Below are 11,229 nucleotides of genomic sequence, written 5' to 3'. Positions count from 1 at the left end.
AGGGCAGCATGAGCACCCAGCAGACCGTCTACCTAGAAACCCTAAAACTTCTGTTTGTAATAATATTGTCATTGTAATAACAGTTTAAATATTGTCACGTAGACAACGATTCCATGAAAAGAATTTTATGGAAATCTGCCTAATAGCGGACACAGGGACAACAACATAAATTGCTCGTGCTGTGAGATTAATAGCCTGACTCTAACAGTCCATTTGAGAGAAACAAAGCACGCTGGCGGCGGCTTGTTTGCTACAATCATTGCTTTATGCTCCAATAAAATGAACACTTTTGGATACATAGAAATGATGTCATTAGCAAATGATGATACTCAAACCTATTGCATCTTAAACTGACTTTCAGAATTTTGAGGTGCCACATCAGGCCTTTTGTTTCTCTACCAGACTGGACGCACTGGTTCAAGCACAGAACAGGATGCGAGATGGATGAGATGAGCTCTAATGGACCTGATTATCAGATACAATGAACGAGCACAGGTAAAACTGAATGTCAATACTCTAAGCACAAGATCTTCATTCAGCCATACAGGAGAACTTTCTCGGAGCTTTTCTCTGTTTGTATCCTTCCTCGATACTTTGCCAGTGGACTTTCCGCAGTCCTTACGTCGTCTGTCCTTTTTATTGTCGATTCCGTTTGTACAAAGTAGAGAGAATCAACCATGACATGACGTGGAACATTTGTGCTGACAAAACGGCACTTTGTGGCCTTTGTTTTTCAATATATGGGTTATTTGTTTCGTTGATTATATTTTGAATTATTTCTGGTCTTGTATTTAAAGTGAAATTCTGTATTTTAGATGTTTTTTGTTGGTTTCGCACCTCTAGTTTTAAATAGGGCTGTCAATCGATTAAACATTTTAATCGAATGAATTACGATATGCTGATTAATGAATCAAATTAATAGCATACTGTGTATTTCCATGTGTGCTGAGAAATATAAAGAATTTTAAATTCATTAATTGTTTACAAATACAACATTGTTGTGGCATGGCAGCGTTAAGAATTTACAAAAAGTAATTTATATATTGTCAATAAGTCAGTTTCCATATCATTGAACATAAGCGATCAGTCCATAATTCATTTTGCAATTGATTTGTCAATCAGGAAAAACAAGTTTTTTCATTGTGTTTATTTTATTATTGCTTATTTTAATCACACTAAATCAACGTATCACATTGACAGCCCTAGTTATACGAAAATCTCCTCTTTTTCACATTCACCTCACAAAATACCTTTTAAAAACAGCAGCAAGATGTAATGACAAGAACCAACATGTTGATGAGGAGTATTCGGAAATAAACTTTTCTTACTGAATGCTTTTTTGTATTCTATCTTTTTTTTTGTTGCTTTTTTAATATACAGTATGTCTATCTTTTCTCTTGTTTCTCTCTTCTTAGCTAGTTAATATGTTTTAATACCTGAATCTACAGCCAAGTGATCTATCTGATCCATCTCTGTCTTTCTGCTCAACGTCATTAGATGAATTCATGTTCACGACTGAGCTGCGCTGATTCAGAACATCTTATTTGAGCTCTGTTGGCTCTCAGAGTGCTGTATTGATCTCGATAAATGCCACATTTGTTCTCTTCCTTCTGTTTCCCCCATAGGCCTGGCCTTTCACTCACTCACTCCCAGCTCATGTTCAAGACATATAAAGTGCCAGAGGCTTTTGTGCTTTTGCATTTGCAAGTGTTCAGAAATTCAGCACTATCTGAACTCAGCTAATTGTGTGCCTACAGGTATGCATTCATCTCTGAGAGCTGAAGCGGAGAATTTTTGTATGGCTACTGAGGAGGTGTCTAAATTTAAGACCCAGCTTGAGCTGCAGTTCTGTTTGGTGCAGCTGAAACGACAATTGGCATACGAAACACTTGCAAAACAAAAGACTTGGACATGTCTGCACATATCTGCTTGGATTTAGATCTAACCATTTGTTCAAACTGTACAAAACAGATATGAAGTCATTATAGACCTTATTGTGAGCAGCGCCATGGGTATGAAAGCAAGGCAGTGAGGGATAGACTTATACTGTGTTTTCAATGGCATCCGCTGTAAAAGCTGTATAATATTCCACAGCTCATGTTGTCTGGAGTTTTTCGTCTATTGAAATTTCTTAGAAAGATATTTTTGCAGTGATTCATCAGCAGAACAATCCAAAAACTCATTAAATAACAGTACAACCCACTGCAGATATGTGTCCCTCACAGGCTCGCTTTCATTCCCGTTAAAAATCAAAGATGGTGCTGCTGTGAATAAAGTCTATTAGACTTCTGGAAAAACTTGAATTTCACATTTTAATTCACATCCTGCTCTCAATCACTCAATCATGTCCTGCTCTCAAAGTTTCTTAAATTACACAAATTCCCCAAATGTTCTAAACACGACAATCCGCACATGTAAGTCACAATAACAGAACAGCGTATCACAATCATAAGCAGACTCGCCTCCTCAGAAACCATGTGTCTGTGCAGGAGTGAGCTTTAATTATGCTATTCACTCATGTAATTACAAAGGGAAGCATAATTAAGGGTCAAGGTTTGGCTGGTTAGTATGACACAGTTAGCCCTTGCTGAAAGATGCTGTACACCATTCTGGGGGGTAAAAGCCTCAAGGTTTGTAATTTGAATAATTTTAAAGTGAATATTCTGAAATGGTATGTCACATTTATTGGGCTCAATACAGTTCAGCCCTTATGGACTTGACGGAGCTTCACACATTATGTTTGCTTTTCCACAACCTTCCTAGTTAGCTAAAACTTGCTTTACCAGTTCTGTTGCAGGGTGAATTTAGCAATCCCCAAAATTCCCATCCATTTCCTTTTAAAATCAAATCATGTTTAAATCGTAAATATCATTTAGGTGGATATGTTTGAAACACACTTGTCATTGTCAAAGAAGTTAAAGGTAGGGTAAGCAATTTTCGGAGCGGCTAGCAATAGCAAGTTAGCTTTGAAAGCATGAGATACCACCCTCACTTCAGAGCGTCTCCAAAGCCACGCCTTCTTCAAAACACATGAACGCACACAGCAGAGTTTTCAATGGCGTTAAACTACCTCATGTCTCAAAGCACATATAACATTCCAATAATAATGAATTTCGGTGCAGTGCGCGATGACTGACCTCTGTCTAACTCTCCATAGCATGAAACGGGGCAGGGTGCGTGCATATATATATTAAATATCAAACTATTTAAAAGCCACACTCAATATTATCATTGTATAGTTTTATAAGATTTTATTTTATCTCTAATGCAATAAGTGTAAAAAGTGATAGCAACATATCATGGCTTGAAAACCATTTTTATATGTCTATATTACAAAGGTTGCAACACAGGGCTGTTATAAGCCAGATTGATGCCTCACTCAGAACTTCATCATTCTGTAAGCAAAACCTCACCCCCCATAGCCCCTCAGTTCTCCTAAAACGGTTGCCATGCCAACCCATGCAATTCCATGCCTTAACTTGGGAAAGAGCCTCACTGTTACCAACTTCTGTCCGTAAGCTGTTTTTCATGTCATTTATTTCTCCCTCTCGCATATTCCAACAAACAGATTGCCTTCAGATCATTTGAGCTAAGTGAAAACAAAAACATGAATGCTAATATCAAAGTGTCCGACTTCAGCGCGTTTAGTAATGATCACTCATGGATGCATAGCGTTTAAAGATACAAGACTTGATTATCTAACCCAAGAGCTGCATGCATAATAAAGTCACCTATACAGACATCAGACATCCAATGGATGACAAGCACACTGAGGTCTGATATCTAACGACCATAATTTGTCAAGTGCCCTTGTCATTAATGATGTTAATTCATGTTGATTGACATTGCCATCTGACCTGCTAATAATAACCTCATCCAGTGCTGTTCTGTTATTGAAATTGTGTTTGCTATACCTATCTGTCCTATAAAAGAGTAGATGTCATCTGTGCATCTGTCTGTGTGGCAGTATGATTTGTTTTTCAGAGCTCGTGTGGGAGGCTGCAAGCAAGAGTAGTGCTGCGTTTTGAATGATCATGGTAATTAGTGCAACGCACACACTGAACAAAAGCCATCTTGAAAATAGAGCATGCACCGACAAATTAAAGCAGTGTATTACTATGAGTGACATGTTTTTTCATTCTCTATCTCTGGCTAATCTGACATTTTATCTTGTACTGCATGAGCATTAATAGATAGACAGGAGAGAAAAGGTATGATGGGACCACGCCAACAACTATGTCACAGGATTGCGTTGTTTGTCAAAGAGGAGAAATAAAATGACAGGTTTATAGGCTCAAGCATCTATCATTTGGAGTATTGATTTGACAGACTCTACAGCTGAAGAATGAAACTGAACTGACGTTGGCCCTTTTAACTCAAACAGCATAAACATAGCTTTTTTATCCCTGGTCTGGATTCTAATGAATTTAAAATGTTTTTTCCAGCACCTTCTTTTATTCATGTAATCACACTAAACATTCTGTTTAGATGGAGCCGCAGAGCAGAACAAAACCCTGTTCCACCCCATGTGACCTTTAAAATAGATAGTTTAAAGATGATCTCTCAACAACAAGACTATTCTATCACCTGGTTTGACTTTAGATGATTTTCTCTTTGACAGTGGTTGAATAGCAAGGCTGAAGCTGTGTTTTCTGTCATTTAGTCTGCAGTGACATCAGCTGGGCATTTACAGAATTGACCATTATATTTTGTCCTTTTTTTTCTTTTTTGCATTTTGCAACTGGGAATGCATGCTGTTGTGTTGTGTTGTGTTGTGTTGTGTTGTGTTGTGTTGTGTTGTGTTGTGTTAAAAAACACCTTGTGAAATTCAGTGGAACATGAGGTTATCATGTAGCCAGTTTCTAGGGACTTTTGTGTTAGCACACTTGCTCTAGGTAACCAGTCTCCAGGCGGTCTGCAACGGCCCCATGTGCTCTATTTAAAAAGAAGAAGAAGATTTTGACACACCAGGGGCAACAGAGTAACTGCCTTAAAATCTCGTTCTAACAGGTTACACCAATCGTGTTCCTGAAATGTTGGGGGGACAACGAGTGTCTAAATTGATTTGCATGACTTGCAACAACCAATGATCAAGCATATCACGATCCTTCTCTAAACGGAATGAGGAACATTGCAAAACAACAAACAACATATCAAATAGCACAGGTAGAGATTAAAGTTTAATGAGTTTAGGCCATGCAGTGATCAAAATATAGTAAGCCTGCTAAACTGTCTCTTTAATATATAAACAACACTTCACTGTGAAGAACGTCTTTCTTCATCTCTGCTCAAACCCGTTATAAGCCAAACTGGTTCTCCAGCTTTAAGGGAGAAACTTCTTATGTCAGCCAACACCATCATCACCGTAGTATCAGGTGTCTGCAGTTAAGTGTATTATAGGATAGGCTACATATAAGGGAATGTATGATTACAACAACATTGAGATGAAAGGTTAAATTAGTGAATAAATCAATAAATGAATGATGAATGAATTCAAAACAGGCCTACAATCTCAATTTAATATCTATTATTTATCCTACAATAATTTTTTACATTGTAAAATGTAGGCAGCTCGTGACAAAATATCATGTCTTCCCCCTATATCAATATTAATGTCATGTTTAAATAGGAAGTTGTACGTGTTTGAGTTCCGATTATTGTATTACAAGGAAGGTTATTACTGTGTACTCATATTGACAAGCCTCGCGCGTTATTAGGTGAGACGAGGCGCTGCTCGGGCGTGGCAATACCTGTTTTGCTCGTGTCCGTGTGTGCGTGCGCGCGCATCTCAGGTGTCATATCTTCCATGAATTTACGCACGCGGATGGTAGCGATGGGGAAGGTTTATTCTGGCGAATTAAAATGAACCGAGGCGAAATACGAAAGAAATCTGTTCCTTTCGTAGTTCATTCTGATACGAAATAAGGGTTTTGTTTTGTTTTTAAATGGCTTAATTTCGTTAAGTTTTAACCCGTCGTTTAAATGAGCAATACAATGAAAGACATACACCTGCCACCCGAATCATGTATCAATGGTAAGAGAGTTTGTTGTTTGTTTGGTAACTACCTTAAAGTAATATAACTTAAATTGCAAATATTGCATGCAGGATATTTGTGTGATTGTGCATATTGTTAGAGCTCAAAGCTGCTTTGGTGACACTTTAGAATATTGTTCTATCATTAATGAATAACTACGCAGGAACAAACGAGTAAAGCACTACTCGTTACTATTATTAACTAACAAGAAACTCTGATTAACAAATTAGTAAGTAATAGTGCTTAGTTGAATGTGGTAGTTCACTATTAGCTAATCAATAGGCTACTATTTTTTTTGATACATCTCGGAAAACTAGCTAATGTGAATAATTACTAAGTCCTTCAGAAGGATTTGCTTATTATTTGGATCAGTACTCTAAAGTAGAAAAACATGATAAATCTCTAATGACTGAAGTCATTGTAAACTGTCGAGGTTTTTGTAAGGTTTTGGATAGTAATGACACAAGTGTTACTACATCCTTCTAAAGGAACTATTAATTATCATGGTTTTAAAGTGTAGATTATGGTAGCCGGCTGGTAATGACTCAAGTTTTACCAAATCCATTGGTAATTATCCAAAAACTTACAAAAACCTTGAAAGCTTGCAATGACTTCAGTCAATATTAGGGAGTTAACACGCTTTTCACTTTACCGTACTGATCCAAATAAAAGGATTTGGTAATACATGAGTCATTACTAGTGGGTTACCATGACCTTCACTTTAGAATTAATTATACATTATGCATTATTCATGTTAATTATGAACCTGTATATAGTAGTTCTTAGTAGTCATATGGGAAGTATGAAAAAAGAAGTAGTTATTGATGAGCTAATAGTGAACTAACTCGTTCAACTAAGCACTATTACTTACTAATTTGTTAATCAGAGTTTCTTGTTAGTTGTTAGTAGTTACTAGAGTGTTAATATTGCATTTCTCATTTGTTCCTGTGTAGCATTTGATTAATGATGGAACAATATTCTAAAGTGTTACCGCTGAATGACATCCTCTTTATTAACATATGATATAATTTGTTTAAAGGACAAACATTCTTTATTGCATGTATGATGTCAGCCTTTCACTTAATTTGGTTGCTTTGTTACCTATAAAACACTACGTATTTAAAAAAGTGCTTTATAAATGTAGATGCTTTAGAAATCAGATGCCGATGATTATTGTTGTCATTAAAGTAGCTGTTGTCACGGGTTGAGTGGCTACAATGAAGTGCATAACGATAAGGATATAATAAAAAACTCTTTAATACTCGAAAAGTAAATAAATACATACGATAAATACATACACTTTAAAATGTGAAATAAAAATGAACAAAATAACTGTAGTACGTTCATTGCCCTATTTTGCCATGCTGTCAAGGACAAAATGCTGTTGTTTGAGCAATGTTGATTTAGCTGTTTCATGTCACTAAAATATATATGTAATGTGAATAAGCTGTTGTGAAAGTTAACTAATCAATTTAGCCTATTGTTGTAACATTCAGTTCCTCTTTCTTCTTTTGATCAGGTTCAGTAATAAGGATCTTCTGTCCCACGTCTGCTTCTGTTTGTGTGTTTGACTCGGGTGTTGGCAACACGTCTTTTAGTGTTGACAACTCCAATAAAAACTCTACAGTCAACGCAGCAGATCTCGCCATTGACAAATGGAACAACTTCAATTTCTGGATGGGCTTGACACTGGCTGTGCTCTCAGCTTTTCTCATAGGTGGAAGTATTATCCTGAAAAAGAAAGCATTGCTGCGTTTGGCCGGTACTGGGGAGACGAGAGCAGGTCGGGTCATTTACATCAGTATTTACATAATACAAAGACATTAAAAGCTCCATCAAATTCTGACAAAATGAAGCTTGTTTGATGTTTATGCTTCAATGTTCAGACCGTTAGAGTGACTAATTATGTATATGAGGGTATTTGGTTTAATGCCAATTATTTTACTTGACTGAATAGCAATTGCGAAATTGGTTGAAACCGGTTCCTTCTTTGTTTGTGCTTAGCTAATACTCAGAGAATTACCAGCAGGCTCTGTTTCGTGATCCTTAATAAATGTTTTTTGATGCCTGTTCAGCTGAAGGAGGTCATGGGTACCTGAAGGACTGGATGTGGTGGGGAGGCCTTTTGACAAGTAAGTCCAATGCAAAGCAACTGTAAATCATCCTCCTTTCCTGATTTCTGACAGACTCAGTTAACATCCTGCTTTTCTTTTGAAGTGGGTGGAGGTGAAGCAGCAAACTTCGCAGCGTACATGTTTGCTCCAGCCACAGTGGTGACCCCTTTAGGAGCTCTCAGTGTTCTTATCAGGTAACGGCACACCCGTATTTACACTCGACAACAAACCGTGTAGATAATTTTTTGTGCAATTCATTCAAATTTAGCTGAGCTAGGGCCCAGCTGAGACCCAAGTCATGCTATATACTGACGCTTGTGGGATTGTGGAGTTATGAATATTTAATGTAATTTTTCAACAATTTGGGGCTAAAATAAGATAGTTTCATATTTTCATATTGTCTTCGAAACATTGCTTTTGTTTTCGATTTGGGGTCTGTAAGAATTTGCAATATTTTTTGAAAGAAGCATCTTATGCTCATAAAGGCTGCATTTATTTGATCAAAAATACAGTAAGAAAGTAATATAGTGAATTATTATTACAATATGAAATATATTATAATGCTTTCTATTTGAATATATTTAAAAATGTAATTTATTCTGATGGCAAAGCTGAATTTTCAGCATGATCCTTCAGATTTGCTGCTCAAGAAACATTTCTTATTATTATCATCAATGTTGAAAGCAGTTGTGCTGCTTAATATTTTTGTGAAAACCGTGATACGTTTTTTTCCGGATTCTTTGATAAATAGAAAGTTCAAAACAGCAGCATTTATCGAAATCTTCGGTAAAGTAATAATTATCTTCACTGTCGCTTTTGAAAAAACATTTAAGGGTTAACAGAGTCAGAGGTCCAAATGATGGCAAATTATTTCCAATTCACTGGCAAATGTCATTTTAACAGATACTATCTATATGTGTTTAAAGAACATGTCAATTGACTATGTCAATAACAAACAGTGAGTTCATCATGAGATTATCATTATTATAAACATATAATGCACTGATCTTTTACCTACTGAAGTCACAAGATCATAGTCGAATCCCTCGAATGTCCCTCTCTCTCAGTGTGAGTGAATTCTAATGGCCTTTTGTATTTCTTTCTGGTGTTTTCATTGGAACTAAATGGAAAGGTATTAATGTTTATTTACTCTCTTCAGTGCAGTGCTGTCCTCCCACTTGTTCGGAGAAACAATGAATCTGCTAGGAAAACTTGGCTGCATGCTCAGCATACTGGGAAGCACTATAATGGTTATACATGCACCTGAAGAAGAAGAAGTGACTACGCTTGCAGAAATGACAGAGAAACTGCTAGATCCTGGTTAGTGTTACGATACCTGTAGTTACTGAACCGAAAACACGTTGTCATGTGTATAACAACGGCTTTTCCTGCTTCTCCTGAAGGTTTTCTGGTGTTTGCCAGCATCCTGCTGGTCGCCTGTACGATCCTAATCTTCTACGTCTCTCCTCGCTTCGGTCAATCCAACATATTAGTCTACATCAGCATCTGCTCTCTGCTCGGAGCGTTCACCGTGTCCTCGGTCAAGGGCCTCGGCATTGCGATCCGCACCATGTTCTCCGACCTTTCGGTGGTCCGTCACCCTCTCACCTGGATTCTTTTGCTGACTTTAATCGGATCCATCGTCATCCAGATCAACTATCTGAATAAGTCGCTAGACACCTTCAATACGCTCTTGGTGTACCCCATCTACTACGTCTTCTTCACCACCGTGGTCCTGAGCACCTCTGTGATTCTGTTTAAAGAGTGGGGAGCCATGTCAGGAGTGGATGTGGTGGGCACCATCGGGGGCTTCTTGGTGATCGTGGTCGGGGTGAGCATGCTGCACCTCTTCAAAGACTTGAACATATCTTTTGAAGATCTGAGGAGTAATCTCTGTCAGCCGACCCCGTCGAAGAGGGAGGACAAGCACATCCTCATTGAGAACATAGACATCCTGCCGCCCATGAGAGAGGAAGGGCCCAGAGTCTTCATCATCAGCTGAGATTGTATCAAATATATTTGGAATGTGCAGTTTAGTAATATCCTCACTGTTTTAATCGTTCATTTCCTCTGCTGAAGGCTGTTATACCATGACACAGTAGTTTGGATTGGCTGCTGCCGAGTACAGTGATGACGCAGACATTTTCTTCAAAATGATATATTATTTTGCTGTTGTGATTGAATGAACTTGGAAATATTTAAAGATTGAAACAGCATATACAGAACATGACGAAGCAGATTTTATTGTAGTTTGGCTTGAAAGAAGGTGTAAAGTTCAAAACATTTTTTTTAACTATTATTAAATGTTTTGGCTAGTTTGATAATGCTTTTTTGATTCTACTATAAAGCAGTATCACATTCAAAGCCTGACTTTCCATATTATATTTATTCAGATTTGAAAACAGACATCCTCTGCATTGTGGGTTATTGGAGACTGTGCTGCCAGTGTTCCTCGGATAGCTCCAAACATCAAGAGAGACAAGTTGAGAAGACTGTATTTACTTTTTAAATCATTGACCCGAAGAGCATTGGGTCAAATCACTCTGTCAACAGAAATGGACCCTGTGTGACAGTTGGCGTCTGTGTCTCTAAAGTACCATTTGGTTTGAACTGAAAAGATCAAAGTCTTTTAGATAACGATTTTTTAAGTTTTTATTTGTAAAAAACCTTTACACATAGTGATCACTGTTTGAATTAATCATTACAATGACATTTCTCTGAGAAATCAAATGCATTAAAATCTATTTGCATATTAGAATTTAAAGTTCAGGTTATTATTATATACTCAGGAAGAAGAACATTAAGAAAAATATTGAAGAATGTTAAAGAAATATTATTTGAAAGTAAAGTATACAGAATTCTTATTATTTTCACTCTGTGCTCTAGTATTCATTCACGGTCAAAAGAGTTGGAGCACTACACGTAGATCTCTCACCTAAAATCTGAATCTCCTATAGGTCATTGCAAGAACAACAGCTCATAGTGCAAAATTGTCTTTCTCGGTTTCACCAGTAGATGGCAAACTGTACACACCAAACAGTCCCTCATCATCACTCAGGCATTCAGGTCTCCAAACTGCC

The 11,229-nt window shown here is 37.2% G+C and overlaps 1 protein-coding gene across 1 annotated transcript; it reads left to right on the top strand.

Annotated features, from left to right (window-relative positions):
• The first annotated feature begins 5,661 nt into the window (after positions 1 to 5,661).
• On the top strand, positions 5,662 to 10,903 carry nipal4 (NIPA like domain containing 4). Its single transcript, XM_081390461.1, has 6 exons — positions 5,662 to 6,034; positions 7,555 to 7,818; positions 8,111 to 8,167; positions 8,253 to 8,343; positions 9,309 to 9,469; positions 9,553 to 10,903. Exons 1-6 carry the CDS (start codon positions 5,983 to 5,985, stop codon positions 10,149 to 10,151), a joined length of 1,224 nt encoding a protein of 407 aa, XP_081246587.1. The 5' UTR covers positions 5,662 to 5,982; the 3' UTR covers positions 10,152 to 10,903.
• The last annotated feature ends 326 nt before the right edge of the window (positions 10,904 to 11,229 follow it).

Source organism: Scardinius erythrophthalmus (genome assembly GCF_964197995.2).
Source record: "Scardinius erythrophthalmus genome assembly, chromosome: 17".
Taxonomy (NCBI): Eukaryota; Metazoa; Chordata; class Actinopteri; order Cypriniformes; family Leuciscidae; genus Scardinius; species Scardinius erythrophthalmus.
This window is presented reverse-complemented; position numbering and strand designations above follow the sequence as displayed.

Excerpts from the sequence above, each read along its gene's own strand:
- nipal4 (XM_081390461.1), top strand. The coding sequence starts at position 5,983 with ATGAGCAATACAATGAAAGACATACACCTGCCACCCGAATCATGTATC. Across the intron at positions 6,035-7,554 it reads ACCCGAATCATGTATCAATG|GTTCAGTAATAAGGATCTTC; the intron begins GTAAGAGAGTTT and ends TCTTTTGATCAG. Across the intron at positions 8,168-8,252 it reads GTGGGGAGGCCTTTTGACAA|TGGGTGGAGGTGAAGCAGCA; the intron begins GTAAGTCCAATG and ends TTTCTTTTGAAG.